Source organism: Saccopteryx bilineata, chromosome 4 (assembly GCF_036850765.1).
Source record: "Saccopteryx bilineata isolate mSacBil1 chromosome 4, mSacBil1_pri_phased_curated, whole genome shotgun sequence".
In the NCBI taxonomy this organism is placed as follows: Eukaryota; Metazoa; Chordata; class Mammalia; order Chiroptera; family Emballonuridae; genus Saccopteryx; species Saccopteryx bilineata.
Genome location: NC_089493.1, coordinates 286906050 through 286923045, shown reverse-complemented (window position 1 = coordinate 286923045; position 16996 = coordinate 286906050). Strand labels below are relative to the sequence as shown.

Genomic DNA, 16996 nt, shown 5'->3' with positions numbered 1-16996 from the left:
TGCTACTCTACTGAAAATCCATGTGTTAATGTTTATTTTTTTCCATTAACTGGTTGTTGAGCTGATGGAGTACTTACTCATCTAAGGTGCTCTTGGCATTTGGGGGCATCCTGGCCCTCCCTGTGCTCCTTGGCAAGGGTGAAGGCATGGGAAAAGTCGGGCTGGTCCAAGCACTGCTGTTTTGAACAGTGGGCATCTTGACTGCATTGGCCCTGGTGCACACTGAGGCCCAGGACACAGAGAGAACCTCCCAAGTTCAAGGAGGTTGTTTAGGTCTTGGGTCCATCACACACCCACATGACTTGGGGACCAGGTGGCTTGATCTTTGGGAAGGGGCCAGGACCATCTTACACTGGGGACCCCACCTTCTCCAGTCACTGGCTCGGAACATGCAATGTTTAAGTACTCTAGGTGTGCAGGCTGGTCTTTTCTGTAATATCCAGTGGACCTTGGCAAGGCTTCTGAAGGAATAGAGAAATAATGTTGGTAGCCAGTTTTATCCCTGGTTTTAAAAGTTAGGCTTGAATTACAATATTAATAGAAAACAATTTTTCTGTGGTCTTTGAGTGTTGGTTTTTGTTACTGTTTTTAAATTAGGATACAGGACTGCATGTATCATAAAATGTTTTATACCAAAACAAAGAATAGAGCTACATGTTTAAAAAATAAAAAAGAGCAATAAAAGGATGAAGCAAAACTATTATTTATAGGCAGTATAATTTAACTACAAATTATAATAGAATTGAGAAATCATTGAAAATTAAGAACATTCACTGAGGTGACTAGTTTCACAAATATATAATTAAAAATAACTTCCCTATATAAGAACAATAACTAGAAAAATATAATGATAAAAAACTATTTACAATTAACAAAATGAGAAAAATTTACTCAGGAACACTCTAATAAATGAAAAGCTATGGTTCTGGATGGGAAACAAAACTTGTAAAGTTAACAAATTTTCCCAAATAGTTTAGAGGATAATTTATTCCAATCAAAATACCAGTGTAGGCTCTGGCCGGTTGACTCAGCGTCGGCCCGGTGTGTGGAAGTCCCAGGTTCGATTCCAGGCCAGGGCACACAGGAGAAGCACCTACCTGCTTATCTACCCTTCCCCCTCTCCTTCCTCTCTCTCTCTTCCCCTCCTGCAGCCAAGGCTCCACTGGAGCAAAGTTGGCCCGGGCACTGAGGATGGCTCCATGGCCTCCACTTCAGGTGCTAGAATGGCTCCAGTTGCAGCAGAGGAATGCCCCAGAGGGGCCGAGCATCGCCCCTTGGTGGGCATGCCAGGTGGATCCTGATTGGGCACATGCAGAAGTCAGTCTGCCTGCACAAACATCCCACTTCTTACTTTGGAAAAATACAAAAAAAAATTTAAGAAACCTGAAAAAAGCAAAACTGATCAAGAATCCTTAAATTCACACACCACAGGACCGGTCCTGTGAAGGCACCACTAGCCTTGACTCTGGGAAGACAAGTCAGGAAAGTGAAATCAGGAGGCCAAAGGGAACAAATATCTACTACAAGCAAGACATTGGAATCCTGTCTCTTGAGGGGTCAGTTAGCCACTGGAGACATTTCTAAAATAAAACACTTTGCTTGTGAGGTAGCGGCCACCCATTGCCAAAGGTCAGATAACTGCTCAGAGGAGTATTAAGCATATGGTAAAATTATTGAGCAACCATGCATCCAAACCAAATGTTTCTCCTCCTTTCAGGCTTTTGTGGTTTCCTTCCTAGCAAGTCTTCTTGGCTCAGCAGAGAGACAAGATTCTGAAGAGCTTTTCCAGTGGTAGGGTTGGGTGGCTGGACCTGAGTGATCCAAACTTCTTTCATGGCAAGGGAGAAGCATCAGAGAGGTGTTTGAACAATTAGTAGCTGATTAAGAATTAGTAAGAACAGTAGACATCTTAAAATTATGTTGTGAAAAGGATTTCTGTAAGTCACTTTTTGCCATAAATTGCAAACATTACTGAAATTGATAGTTTAGATCACACAGAGTAAACCTTTGATATTCAATATATTTTCCTACATTCCAAAGCACACAATCCCCTTCAACACTCAAGTGTTAACAGGGTATTCTTGAAGGATTATACAAATAGAAACTGTTGGCTTAACAAATTAGTAGTCTGGGTCAGAGGAATACCAGTCCAGAAAAGGACCTTTGCATTATTTCTCTTTTCTCAAGTATGAATTCGTATGTGGTGGAAAAACAGATACACAAGTTACTCTCTTTACTTTGCACATAAACAGTCTCCAGACTCATATTTGAAGCCTTTCTTGGGAAAGGGATCTGTGACCTGTACATTGTTGTATCAGTTCACAAGGAAAGCTCCTTAGTCCAAAAAGCCTGAATGCTAACTGAGGTATAGACCTTGAGGATGTTTTATTCCCTGTGAATTTTCTAAATTTGAGGTTTCAGCCAAATGCGTATTTATACAATTTGGGCTATTATGAGGTTTTCATATCTGAATCTTTCCAGACAGCCTGTGAATTCAGAATTCCTTATGAAATGTTTCAGGCTGAGGCAGGACTACCCAACCTTTCCCTATCCCACTTCTGCTTTCGGGTCTTACATGACAAGTGGGTTTTTTCGTGCCGAGTACAGTTTGACTGCCGACCAAATCTTCTCCCACATTTTTTACAACCATATGGCCTCTCAGTCACATGACTCTGCAGATGAAGCACAAATTCTTTGTTCTCTGGGAAGGTTTTCCCACATTCTGGACACTTAAATGTCTTCTTCCTTATATGGATTCCTTCATGGCGACTACGATGAGAATTTTGACGAAAATTTTTTCCACATTTTGAACATGAATAAGGTTTCTCTCCTGTATGAATTCGCTCATGTTTATTAAGGTTTGTTTTATGATTGAAGCTTTTCCCACAGTGACTACAGTCATAGGGTTTTTCTCCAGTGTGAGTCCTCTGGTGGGAAATAAGGTAAGAACTTTCATTAAACTGTTTCCCACACAGTGGACAAGTATACCATCTTCTTGTTCTCCGATTTCGGGTACATGCAATAACACTGACATCCACAAATTTTGAGAGTTCCTCTAGTGGAGTATCATTTTCAATGGTAACTAAAAGATTTCTCATTTTCCTTTCATTTGGAATGGATGTATTTAGTCCTTTTTCTTTATGGCAATCTGGAAGTTGCTCAGAGACCACAGAACAGTCCGTTTCATCACAATCTGAAGACTCTTCTCTGTGATCTTCACCCTCAGGATTACTGTCATCAACTGTTGAAACAAACAGAGAATAACTTTTGAGGGATATGACACCAATAGGGAAAAACACATCTGATTTCTCATGAAATAACCTTGAAAACCACAAAGCTGAGGACTGGCAAGAAAATCACCATCAACATTCTTTTTCTACTTTGAGGGTGGGATACATGACTAATAGATCTTTTCATACCCTACAATGCAAGCACACAGTTCTTTTTACATGAGAGAAAAAAAAAAAAAAGAAATGAGAGGGACGATATTGAAAGACTTCTTATGTTTGTTTACTGTATAAGTGCATATTGAGCTTATATTCTGTGTACAGCACTGAGCTAAGTACCAGGGGATGAAGGACATACTAAAGGGTACCTTTGGAGGATAGTAAGTGAACAGTAAAATGAGTTACTTCTAGGTTCTCACTACGTTAAATATTAAGTATTAGGTAATATTATCCTATCTAATGAAAAAGTATAAACAATTAAAATGCCCCCTGTAAAGCCAATAGCTGCAGCCACCATCACAGCTGCCTGGCCAGTGCAGGTTCACATTTGATTCGGACAGACGGTAATGAAACAATGGAGCTAAGAACTGGTGGGCCACTAGCTTTAATCCTAGCTTGCACCAGGCAGGCAAGAAATACACACAGTGGGAAAACACTTCCCTTTCCATTCAGGGCTCCCAAAGTCACTGACTTATCTGAGTTTCCTAGACTCAAAGGTTTCTAGCTCACCAGCCTTACTCACCTCTGTTCCCCATCTCCTCCTCTCTGCATAAACTGGCTTCTCCTTCAGCACTCCACCATCTTGGTTGCTTCTCCTCTCCTCCATGTGGCCTTTCTCTGCTCTCTCCTCTAATGCTAATCTCAGGAACTGAGAGAGAGCAAGTTCCTGGTCTGCCCATTTTATAGTGTAGAAATCAAAACCTTTAATCCAATATACAAACAAGGAAGTCTCTGATACAAAGTCACCTAGGGTGGGAAAGGCTTAGTCTTAAAACTAAGCCTTAGGGTGTAACAACCCTGCCTGCTTACAGCCTGTCCCCCCACACCCAATGCAAACTATAAGCAAGCAAACCTATATATCGTATTTACAAACTTATTTGAACAACATTCCACCCTTTTTGCTTGCTTCACAATCTAAAGCACAGGTATACCTGCACAAGGAAATTAGGCACATTACACAAATTACAACAACATGACAAATAATACAATTTCAACAATTACAAAGATACACTTCACCAGTCTATGGGCACTTTGCCAAAAGTGCAAAATATCCTCGGACTTCTTTCTAGCCATGGGAAAAGTTTCCTGGGGCAGGGTATGGCTTCTAGCTAAGCCACCCCCCACCCCCATCAGGGTATTTCACATTGTCCAAAATCTTTAAGTCCACCCAACAAAGGAGCCAGTGCCCACTCCAGTCGTAGTCCAGGAATCAGTCCAAGCACATAGGGCCTCAGCCACCCCCCTCATCCCTGCCGTCCTGGCAGGTCTTACACTGTCCCAAGGAGGAGCATGTGGCAATGGCAGTTAGCATTTCCATCTCTACCCTAGAGAGCATGATGGCATCACCCCTATGTCTCATAATCGCAGACCTACCAGGGGTGTAGTAGGTACTCCTTGCTGCTGGGCTCTCATCTACTGGAGATAGCTGATTGCAACTCCAGCCCGATTCTCCTCATCCTCCAAAGAGGAATTGAAAACACTAGCTCCCACTGCCGGGCTTGAGCCTTGGGCTGCTGCCGCCTTCTGCTCCACAGACCTTGTAGCCCCAGCCTTAGCCCTGGCCTCCCGTCGCTGCTGGCTGTCCACAACATCCAGGGCAATCTCCAACTCACGAACCTGTGATTCCTTCTCCAGCAGCTGCTCCATTTCAAAGCAAATCTCACGAACCTGGTCAGCCTCCTTTTGTGGTGTTTGCTCTAGCTCCAGGGTCAGCATCTCTTTCTCCCACGTTTGATCCAGCTTCTTCCACTGCTCAGTTTGCAGGTCCCGGGCAGCCTCTTCCACAGAGCTCTCGGTTTCCTCACGCATGGCTGTAAAAGTCAGCCAGCCTATAGCCCCCAAAAGGACAGCCATGGGAACCATAACAGCATCCAGTCCTCTACTCCACCGCTCAAAGGTGGTGGTGGCTCCATACCTATTTGTATCGAATCCTGCCACAGACTATGCCAAATGTAAAGCCAGTAGCCATGGCCACCATCACAGACGCCTGACCTATGCAGGTTCGCATTTGATTCGGATAGGCGGTAATGAAACAATGAAGCCAAGAACTGGTGGGCCATTAGCTTTAATCCTAGCTTGCACCTGGAGGGCAAGAAATACACACAGTGGGAAAACACTTCCCTTTCCTTTTAGGGCTCCCAAAGCCACTTACTTATCTGAGTTTCCTAGAATCAAAGGTTTCTAGCTCACCAGCCTTATTCATCCCTGTTCCTCATTTCCTCCTCTCTGAAAACTGTGCACAAACTGGCTTCTCCTTCAGCACTCCACTATCTTGGCTGCTTCTCCTCCCCTCCATGTGGCCTTTCTCTGCTCCCTCCTCTAATGCTAATCTCAGGAACCAAGAGAGAGCAAGCTCCCTGTCTGCCTCATTTTATAGAGTAGAAATCCAAACCGTTAATCCAATATACAAACAAGGAAGTCTCTGATACAAAGTCATCTAGGGCTTAGTCTTAAAACTCAGGGTATAACAACCCTGCCTGCTCACAGCCTGTCACCCCACACCCAATGCAAACTATAAGTGAGCAAACCTACATATCATATTTACAAATTTATTGGAGGAACACCCCCAAATAGAGAATACATTAGTCACATACTAGATTACTATTTGGGCTTAAAGGGATTATTGTAACTGTTGAAACAAAACTATGGTAGAACTCAATGGTTCTTTCTTTTTAAAGTTTAATTCTTTTTTAAATGAAATATAACTTTTAATCAACTCCGATTTTCTAGGTATAAATCAAGGTTTGTATTAAGTACAAAAAGGGTTCCCTCCCTTTCCAATATTTATTCTTCTTAACCCCCTGTTCTTATCTTTTTTGCTTTAGAAAACCTAGTTAATGATATTAGTAGTGATAGCAGGTTGATTTTGTTCTGTTTTAATGAAATACCATCAGTGCTTTATGAGTGATAATAAATGTTTAGTTACATTAAAGGACAAAATGTCTGTTGAGGGCAATATTGAAATTCATGATTTTTCTTTAAAGTACTAATTTTTAAAATTAAAAAATTTACATTGCTCAAAAATCAAAACATGACAAGATATATAGTAAGAAGTCTTGCCCTGGCCGGTTGGCTCAGTAGTAGAGCGTCGGCCTGGTGTGCAGAAGTCCCGGGTTCGATTCTCGGCCAGGGCACACAGGAGAAGTACCCATCTGCTTCTCCACCCCTCCCCCTCTCCTTCCTCTCTGTCTCTCTTCCCCTCCCACAGCCGAGGCTCCACTGGAGCAAAGATGGCCCGGGCGCTGGGTATGGCTCCTTGGCCTCTGCCCCAGGCGCTAGAGTGGCTCTGGTCGCAACAGAGAGACACCCTGGAGGGGCAGAGCATCGCCCCTGGTGGGCAGAGCGTCGCCCCTGGTGGGCGTGCCGGGTGGATCCCGGTCGGGCGCATGCGGGAGTCTGTCTGTCTCTCCCTGTTTCCAGCTTCAGAAAAATACAAAAATAAATAAATAAATAAATAAAAAGAAGTCTTACTCCAAACCATGTCCCCATCCATTCTATTCATTCCCCAAATACCAGTTTTTAAGTTTCTTTTTAGTCTTCCATTGTTTCTTTCAGTGGCACATTTTTTCTCCCCCTTTCTTATATAAAAGGTAGTATATTTTTTATATTTCTTGTTTTATTTCAATCACTATATTCCAGCGCAGAGTTTATCATGGTATAATGTGTGGACATACCATATTCAACTCTGCAGACACCTGGATTGTTTTTGACTTTGTATTTTTATAAACAATATGACAATGAATAACTGTTTATACATTCTTTTGAATGTGTGCTGTTGCTATAAGCTATAGGTCAGATTCCCAGAAGTAGGACTGCTGGATCAAAGGGTTAATGCATCTGCAACATGAGTAATTACAGACTCCCATACACAGGGACTCACTCTACCATTCTGCATGCCTACCAGCAATATACTATATTATAATATGCTGTCTCCCAACAACCTCATTACCACGAAGTTCTGGTACTGGTTTACATAAATCTGATTTTAAAAAATGATAATTCAGTAGAGGTTTAATTTTCACTTCTAATAATGAGTAGGGCTGAACATATTTTCATGTTTAATGGTAATTTGTATTTCTAAATTAATCTGTTGGACTCTCTTCCCTGTTTAGAAACTCTATAAATTAGGAAGATTAGGCATATGGCTGATAGGAGTAAGAGTTCCTCCAACTTATTGCTTTTTTTAAACTTACATATTTAATTTTTATGTATTTAATTTATGGACCTTTTAAGACTTCTGGACTACTGACCTTTAATTAGGAAAGCCTTTCTATCCCATGGTTATAAAGGAATTCATCTATATCTCTAATTATGCTTTTATAGGTGCTTTTTTCTTTTTAACATTTAAAATCTATAATCCATTTGCACTTTTTCTTAGTGTGCAAAGTAAGGTATGACTCACCAAATGGCTACTGAGTTGTACTGACACCGTCTATCAAAAAGTCCCTCTTTTTGACGTCCACTGGAGAACTACATCAACCGTATCCTTTGGCGGCCGCCACTGGAGCAGGCCGGAGCGGGGCGAGGCCCACATTAGACTGGAGAGGGCCGGTGCTGCGGGGCTGGGGCCGGGGCCGGACCGGCAGGCGGTTGGTTGGGACTGGTGGCTGCTGAGCAGCCCGGTTTGGGGCTAAGGAGCCAGCCCCCACCTGTCTGCCCGGGGCTGGAGCCTGCTGCGGCCCCGGTGGGCCCAAGGCGCCTTTTAATTTTAACCTTTACAAAATGTAGTTCTTCTGAACTTGTCTCTTGTCTGTAGGAGTCAGCTGTTGATGGATCCTTACTTCTTCCCGGGGGCCTGTGCGGTCAAGTTTGGGGCGAGAGGACAGTCCCAGCGGTGACAGGAGCCTGTAGATCCCTGTACTTGGTCTGTTCCTGGGCTTGGCTTGTTGATCGAGAGCAGCAAGCATCGGAAGGGTGGTGCACAAACTGAATTTCTGCCCCTTTGCCACTTGGAGCCTCGACTTCTTTGGTGACAGAATGGAAACAGTGCTGCTTAATGGATCATCACAGGAAGCAGTGACTGAAAAAGGCTCTGTGAAGTCTTCAGTTTTCAGGAACTGTTGCTGTTATTACCTCTGACAGGAGAATGATAGTAGGAACACTGAAAGCTTTTGACCAGACCATTAATTTGATTTTGGATGAAAGCCATGAACGAGTGCTCAGCTCCTCACAAGGAGTAGAACAAGTGGTCCTAGGGTTATACATTGTAGGAGGTGACAATGTTCATTGGAGAAATTGATGAATAAACAGATTCTGTGCTTGATTTGGGGAATATTCGGGCAGAGCCTGTGAACTCAGTAGCACACTGAAGAGAATTACATATATAATACATTGGACATCTGTAAATCTTTGTACAGAAACTGATTATTCTGAAGTGACATATGGAATTTTATGGGTATCTAATTGTACAATTTTGACTCCATATTGATTCACTGTAATATGATATGTAAATTAAAATATTTTTACATTAAAAAAAAAGTCCCGCTTTACCTTGCTGACTGGAAATTCCACCTTTATCACAAACTAAATCTCCAGTGTATCTGAGGCTATTTCAGAACTTTTTATTCTATTCATTGGTCTGTTTACTTGAATACCAACATTATTTTCATCGCACAGGTTTTAGGTTTAGAGGCTGTTAGAGGCTGTTTTAACACCTGATAGGGCTAGAACCCCTCCCAACCCACTGCTCTTTTTTTCAACTTTCCTGGTTACTTGTATTTATTTTTCCATTTAAATTTGGTATCAGATTGTCTAATTGTGGAGGGTAAATCATACTGGTATTGTTCTGGGGATTGCACTGAATTCATGAATCAACTTGGGCAGAAATGACTTTTTTTTTGAGAGAGATAATGTTTTAGGTTAGTCTCATAATTTTGCACATTTCTCAAGTTTTTTTCTAGGTGTTTAATAATTTTTGTTCCTATATTATAGCTTCTAAATAATTATTTGCATATATGAAAGCTAATGATTTCTATAAACTAATATTTTACATCCTACTGCCACACTGAATACTCTTATTGAGTTTTCAGACATTCTTATAGGGTTTTCTAGCTACACTACACAATCATATCATATACAAATAGATGTAGTGTTACTTCTCTTAAATTATTATGCATCTAATTTATTTTCATTTAACTGCACCGGCTAATACACAAAATACATTAGATACAGAAATAGTGATAGTGGGTTTCATTGTTGTATTCCCAATTTTAGTGGGAATGCCTCCCAGCATTTCCTGTCATGATGCTGGCTGAAAAGATAAGTACCCCATTAAGGATATATTCACCAAGTACTACTTTGTTAAGTGTTCATATGAAGAACACATTGACACACTGCTTGTATTTTGTCAAACAGCTTTTCAGAAACTATGAAAACGATCTTGGATTTTGCCTGACCAGGCGGTGGCGCAGTGGATAGAGCATTGGACTGGGATGTGGAAGGACCCAGGTTCAAGACCCCGGTGTCGCCAGCTCAGCTTGAGCGCGGACTCATCTGGCTTGAGCAAAAAGCTCACCAGCTTGGACCCAGGGTCACTGGCTCCAGCAAGGGGTTACTCAGTCTGCTGAAGGCCCGCTGTCAAGGCACATATGGGAAAGCAATCAATGAACAACTAAGAAGTCGCAACGCGCAATGAAAAACTAATGATTGATGCTTCTCATCTCTCCGTTCCTGTCTGTCTATCCCTCTCTCTGACTCTCTCTCTGTCTCTGTAAAAAAAAAAAAAAAAAGAAAATGATCTTGGATTTTATAGGATGGATTATATTTAACAGACTTTCTAGTATCAAATCAGTTTTGCCCTCCTGGAATAAATCTTTAGTCATGGCAGCTTTTTTTCAAGTTGTGGTATCTCTGTTACATTAATTTCATAAAAACAATTTGGAAGTTATTTTTTTTCTGTACTCTGGAAGTTTTCATAGCATTTGAATTTTCTAGTTTTAAATGATTTACAAGCACTTTCTATAAAACGGAGGCTGGTCCTTTTTCTTGGATAGGAGCTGGTTTTTGAAAATTTCAGTTTCCTCAGCAGAAATTGATCTATTTGTTTTTAAATCTTTCTTTTTATTAGTTCCTCTATTTTTTCTAATTTTTAACTTATTGGTTTCTAATTTATTATTTATTAATACTTTGTTTTCCTTTATCTTGTTGTTTTCCTAACTTTGAGTCAGAAGCTTGCTTACTTTCATTTTTCCAAGTTAGCCCACATATTTTTACAGCCATAAACTTTCTTTTGAGGTTATACCATAGATTGTGAGTGTTTTCTGGAAAAATTATTTAAATTTGTATTTCCCCTTTGACCCAGGGTTACTTAATAGTTTTTAAGATTTCCAGGTGGGCCCTGGCCGGTTGGCTCAGCAGTACAGCGTCGGCCTGGCGTGCGGGGGACCCGGGTTCAATTCCCGGCCAGGGCACATAGGAGAAGTGCCCATTTGCTTCTCCACCCCGCCACCCTCCTTCCTCTCTGTCTCTCTTCCCCTCCGGCAGCCAAGGCTCCATTGGAGCAAAGATGGCCCGGGCGCTGGGGATGGCTCCTTGGCCTCTGCCCCAGGCACTAGAGTGGCTCTGGTCTCGGCAAAGTGACACCCCAGAGGGGCAGAGCGTCGCCCCCTGGTGGGCAGAGCGTTGCCCCTGGTGGGCGTGCCGGGTCGATCCCGGTCGGGCACACGCGGGAGTCTGTCTGACTGTCTCTCCCCGTTTCCAGCTTCAGAAAAATACAAAAAAAAAAAAAAAAAGATTTCCAGGTGGGCCCTGGCTGGACAGCTCAGTTGGACAAAGCACTGTCCCGAAATGCAGAGGTTGCCAGTTCAATCCCGGGTAAGGGCACATACAGGAACAGACTGATGTTCCTGTCTCTCCCTCCCTCCCTCTCTCTAAAATTTATAAAATAAACATTAAAAAAAAGATTCCCTGGTGGAACTTTTTTTCCTGATTTCATTCTTTCTAGGTGTACTATATATATCCTATTGTGTTATTTCTACGCTTTGGAATTCTCTAAGTCTTCTTTGTTGCAGGGCATGCAGTCAATGTGCATCAACCTTGTGAAGGTATATTCGCTTACTAACGGTAGAGGTAGATATAACCATAGGAACTATCTTAGACTTTAAGTGTTCTACATTGCCAACTGTTTTCACGTCGCTCATTCTGACTGAGATGCATTTTGTCCTCTATCAAGAACTCTTCTTTGATTCCTGTCCCCATAAGGTTCATTCCCTTTCCCCTTTGCAAACCAACCAGATGTTACTATTTCAACCATCCACTGTATGCTAATGACTCCCAAATCTCGATGTCCTTACATCTGACTTCCAACTCCTAGTGTGCAAGTGCCCAGAGGATAACTCATTTCATTTCCTGCTATGGAAATAAAATCCATCTTCTTCCAAACTCTGCTCTTGGGTCCAAATCCTATCTCAACCTCATCATATCTCTTTATATAAATAGTTGTAACAGTTTCACACTGCCTATCTTTTTATGTGAATGATGTATCTTACAAAATGAACTAGAGACTCCTGGAGGGCAGGAATGGAACAATATGTATTTTTTAAATCAACTCCAGAACCCAACCCTGCCTGAGAAAAAACACAGGTGGTGTTTACTAAATACTGGTTAATGACTAAGCATTTTTTAAAATCATGTTTATATCATAGCTATTTATTATCTGACTCTTAAGGTTAAATAATCAGTTTTAGAGTGTGGATGAGAGAGGGGAGAGTGAGGGGTCTCCAGGCCTCAGGTGCATGACCAAAGTGTTCCTGAGGCTGGCAACATACCCACCAACTAGTCACCCAAAATAAATTCTATCTTTGCCCAAGACTCAGGAAAAACTTGTGTAATAAATATTATGTTTATACTTTTCCCTAAAAAAAAGAAAATATAACAGAATGATTTGTGGGAAATTAACCTGGCCCATTATGTACCACTACCCTGACCATATAGTGTAAGAAGACTACAAAGTTCAATAGTCATTATGAATTTTCATCACCCGAGGCAATTGACAAAACCCACTCTCTGCTCAAATTCAGCCTCAGAAGCAAACATCCCCGAAATCAAGGTAAAAGTAAGAGATACTCAGCAAAACAATTTTTGAAGGCTCCTGACTGCATGGTAAGAGTGAACTCCTAGAGAAAAGCTGAAGCATCTCTAGGAAAATTAAACTGCTGCCAGTAGAGTTCATAGCACTGAGGATACTTGTTAACCATTAATGGGGAATGAATACAAATGAAGAGGCCCCTTCACCAACCATACAGAAAATTCACTGACAAAAGTATAAGAAATTCAGCCAGGAGGCAGTACAACTCTGGGCCGAGACTGCAAGATCTGATGTTAGATTCCTAGAATCCAAATCTCTGCTCCATTATCTACTGTTGTGTGACCTTTAGCAAAGTATTTTAACTTTTCTCGGCTACAGTTTCATCATCTGTAAAATGGTAACAACTTCTATACCCCACAGTACAATTGTGAGATTTACAAGAGATAATAAAGCATGCAAAGTACTTAAATTAGTGCCTAGCACATAATGGCACACAGTGCTTAATAATTGTTAGATATTATTTCCACCAACTGTAAGATGTATTTTCATTTACACTAGTAGGCTTCATAGCTTTTGAACATCAAGGGGGGAAAAAAAGACTTACAGAGCCCTGGCCAGATAGCTCAGTTGGTTAGAGCTTCATTCCTGAAGCACAGAGGTACCTGGTTCAATCCCTGCTCAGAGCACATACAGGAACAGATTGATGTTCCTGTCTCTCTCTCTCTTTCTTCCTTCCCCTTTCACTAAAATCAATAAATAAAAAATTTAGAAAAAAAAAGACTTAAAGAGTTTTCATATATCCAATGAAAACACAAATTTAAAATATCTCTGTTGGGAGAATAGCCCTGGATCCAAAAAATGAATTCAGAAAGTCTGCCCACATTTTCTATTTCTTTGAATGTTTGATATTAGTACATCAGCCGTAGTTCTTGCTTACCAAGAGAAGTCCCCTCCATCCTCACTGCCCCCAAGATACAGTGAAGCATATCTGAAGTAGGCTCTGCCACAGGGGATAAGACAAAAATTAAATGTGTGTGTGAACATGTGCTTAGCTGGTGTGAGGTGTCTCAAAAAAAGTCTGAGATGAAGTAGAAGAACATGCTTTTCCTGTAGCACTCAATCTGAACACACAGGGACTTGATTTCTTACCCATTAACATCATCTCCCCAACACTATCTTCTTCCTTCTCTGAAGTGGGCTGTTGAATATGATCCAGGCTCACACATTCTTCTTGGGAGTGAAATACATTCAAATCCTCAAAAACCAGCAGCTCCTGAAAGAGCAACAGGTCCCCCTTCTTCTTAGTAATAGAAGTTCCTTGACAGCCCTGCTGTAAGAAAGGCTGAGACCCAAAGATCAGGGAAAGAAGGGTGAAAAGAATCCCACACAGATGCAGCCATATAGGAAAGCCAGCCTCATAAAAGAGCCAGAGGAAAAGCAGAAGAAAACGTCCAAGGAGGCAGTGAAGAATGAACTCCACTCTCCTTGCTGATTCCCACGAGTATGTTTTCATACAAAGATTGGCAAGAGCAGCAAAGGTGATGCACTCAAACAATGAATGGGAAAACCAAACCCACCTCAGGCTCAGGTGTCAAGCACAGAGAAACTGTTTTCTGTTTCTGTTGGATTCCTTCTTTGGACATAAGCTTCATTAAGGGACGAGGTTGCACTGGGGGAAGAGAAAGCTATTGTTACTGGAAAAGTCAATGACTCTAATATGGAGAGAGACTACCCACATCCTGAGGGCAGATTGTCCTCACTCCTTCAGCAGCAACTAATGGTTCCTGTGAGCCCAGTCTCAGGTCAAGCCATAAACCACACCATCTTGAACCTATATAGGGTCTCCTCATTATAAAAAAATAATTCCCCTTAGTACCTTTTAAAATTCCTCTAATGACTAAAAGGGAGGTTGGGGAAAGGTCAAGTCTGAAGACCCCCACAGCAAGCACAAAGTTTCCAAAATGCCACATAAACTGCAATCAATCCAATAATTCATCCATATTTATTTATCCTAAAAAGATACCCCCTGCTCCCAGAAATGTCCATGGAAAATTACACCACAGAATAGATACACATGTTTATTCTATGGTCTTACCCACCCCAGCAAACCAAACAAACTCCAGCTTGAGAAAAAAATACTCCCTCTACCCACTGTTAACTTTTAATCAAGTCCTTTTCCTAATACCCACCATCCTAACTACAATTCGTTACTAGCACGGAAGCCTATTCTTAGCCCCAGAGAAACGATCCTCTTCTCTTCCAGTGAAACAGAAGTGTTCTTACCTGTGTTCTTAAAGTTTGAGCTCACATCTTTCATGATAACCAAGGTCTCTTTGACATTCTGACTGGGATGGGTTAGTCCTGGTTTGGGCAAGAAGGTGAGGAAGTGTTCCAGAACCAGCTGGTGGATGGTCTTGGGCCCACTAGTAGCATCTCGAACTAGGTCTTGGCCTAGCTTGGAGTTCGGAGGAACTCTCAGTATAAAGGACTGCTTTGGCTTTGGGGACATTGGAAACACTTTTGCAGCCATTGTGCCTTGAAATCACACACCACACTCGTTTCTGCAGAGCTTCAGAAGCCAACTCTTACTGAAGGAAATGTGCCACAAAGCTGCAGACAAGAGAAATAACCGGTTACCCACACGATCAAGCAGGAAATGCCTACACTCCAATGTGGAGCTTACACTCCAATATGTAGCTTGGGTTGTAAAACCACAGGAGATCTAAATCAGAAAGGAAAGATAAGCTGGGGTAGGGAATTCTTTTTTTTTATTTTTACTTTTTCCGAAGTGAAAAGCAGGGGGAGGCAGGCAGACAGACTTCCGCATGCGCCCCACCAGGGTCCACCGGCATGCCCACCAGGGGGCGATGCTTGGCCCCTCTGGGGCAATGCTCTACTGCAGGGGTCCCCAAACTTTTTACACAGGGGGCCAGTTCACTGTCCCTCAGACCGTTGGAGGGCCAGACTATAAAAAAAACTATGAACAAATCCCTATGCATACTGTACATATCTTATTTTAAAGTAAAAAAAAAAAAAAAAAAAAAAGGAACAAATACAATATTTAAAATAAAGAACAAGTAAATTTAAATCAACAAACTATCCAGTATTTCAATGGGAACTATGGACCTGCTTTTGGCTAATGAGATGGTCAATGTGCTCCTCTCACTGACCACCAATGAAAGAGGTGCCCCTTCCGGAAGTGCGGCGGGGGCGGATAAATGGCCTCAGGGGGCCGCATGTGGCCCGCCGGCCGTAGTTTGGGGACCCCTGCTCTACTGCGATCGGAGCCATTCTAGCTCCCTGGCCAACTTTGCTCCAATGGAGACTCGGCTGTGGGAGGGGAAGAGAGAGACAGAGGAAGGAGAGGGGGAGGGGTGCAGAAGCCGATGGGCACCTCTCCTGTGTGCCCTGGCCGGAATCGATCCCGGGACTTCCGCACGCTGGGACGTCGCTCTACCGCTGATCAAACCGGCCAGGACCGGGAATTCTTAACTGAAATAGATACTTAGGCTGGAAAGGGCCATCCTGACAATGAAAGCCAGAGCATGTCCAAACCCAAGGACCAAATGGAAGGGACCAAAGTCACTGGCCAAAGACCAAAGGCCATTCTAAGAAAATCGAAGTGGAGACTCCATTGGGAAGAGCTGCTTAATTCATGCTGGTGGAGCAATGGAGTAGAGGACAGGCAATCTAACAGCCAATACCGAGAGCATGTACATGGAAGTCAGTCAGCTTGGCCACTGAATCTGACCGCAGGTCCCTCGGATGCCCTTCAGGGAACAACTGATGGCTCAAGGAGCGAACGCAAGGCCGCATGAGGTGACCACACATGGCTTGCTAACTCCTCCACGCTGAGAAAACCCTGCTGAAAGCGGAGGGGGCATCCCAATAGGGCCCACCGGTCCTGACCTACACTAGACACTCTCTCACCGATCAAGAGCCACATTCAGCACAAGCCCAGGATGGGCGTCGCCAGGGCGCGCTCCCGGCTCCTTCAACAATGGACACCAAGCTCCGCTCCCCACAGGGACCCCAGAGGCCGCCTTAAACCTTGTTTCCGGTTTCGCGGAGCACCTCACCTTTCGGAGACTCTGCCACCCCTGGGCGCTCTCGGAGCGCGGCCCAGCGACCAGGATCGGGGACGACTGGGAAACTAGGCGTGAGAGACCGACCCCTCTCCTCGCCCTTGGGAGTGTCCTCACAGTCCGCCTGAGACTATTGGTGTGCCGTGCCGTCAGATGGGGAAGAAGGCAGGGACGCGGTGCCTTCTGGGAGACCGGGCACCTCAGCATCTGTGACGTCACGCCCGGTGCTTCGTTTCCGGTACGATATCCTGGTCTCCCTGTTCGGAGCGTGTAGCCTGCAGTTGAGAAGGCGAGGCTCAAGACCGGCCGACGGAGCTCTCAGGGAAGAAGGGAGGACAGGCTTTAAACAGCTGCCCTGTATGTGGTTCCACCTGGAAGACAGAAAGTAAAAGGCTGACTCCAGTCCCCGGTGACAGGCTGGCACCACTCCAGGTACAGGC

General features: G+C 43.1%; 1 protein-coding gene across 1 annotated transcript; it reads right to left on the bottom strand.

The window, feature by feature from the left end:
- Positions 1 to 1907: 1907 nt before the first annotated feature.
- Positions 1908 to 16710, bottom strand: ZNF200 (zinc finger protein 200). Its single transcript, XM_066275124.1, has 5 exons — positions 16551 to 16710; positions 14755 to 15081; positions 14049 to 14140; positions 13621 to 13744; positions 1908 to 3241 (listed from the first exon to the last, which is right to left on the bottom strand). Exons 2-5 carry the CDS (start codon positions 14999 to 15001, stop codon positions 2517 to 2519), a joined length of 1188 nt encoding a protein of 395 aa, XP_066131221.1. The 5' UTR covers positions 15002 to 15081; positions 16551 to 16710; the 3' UTR covers positions 1908 to 2516.
- Positions 16711 to 16996: the final 286 nt, after the last annotated feature.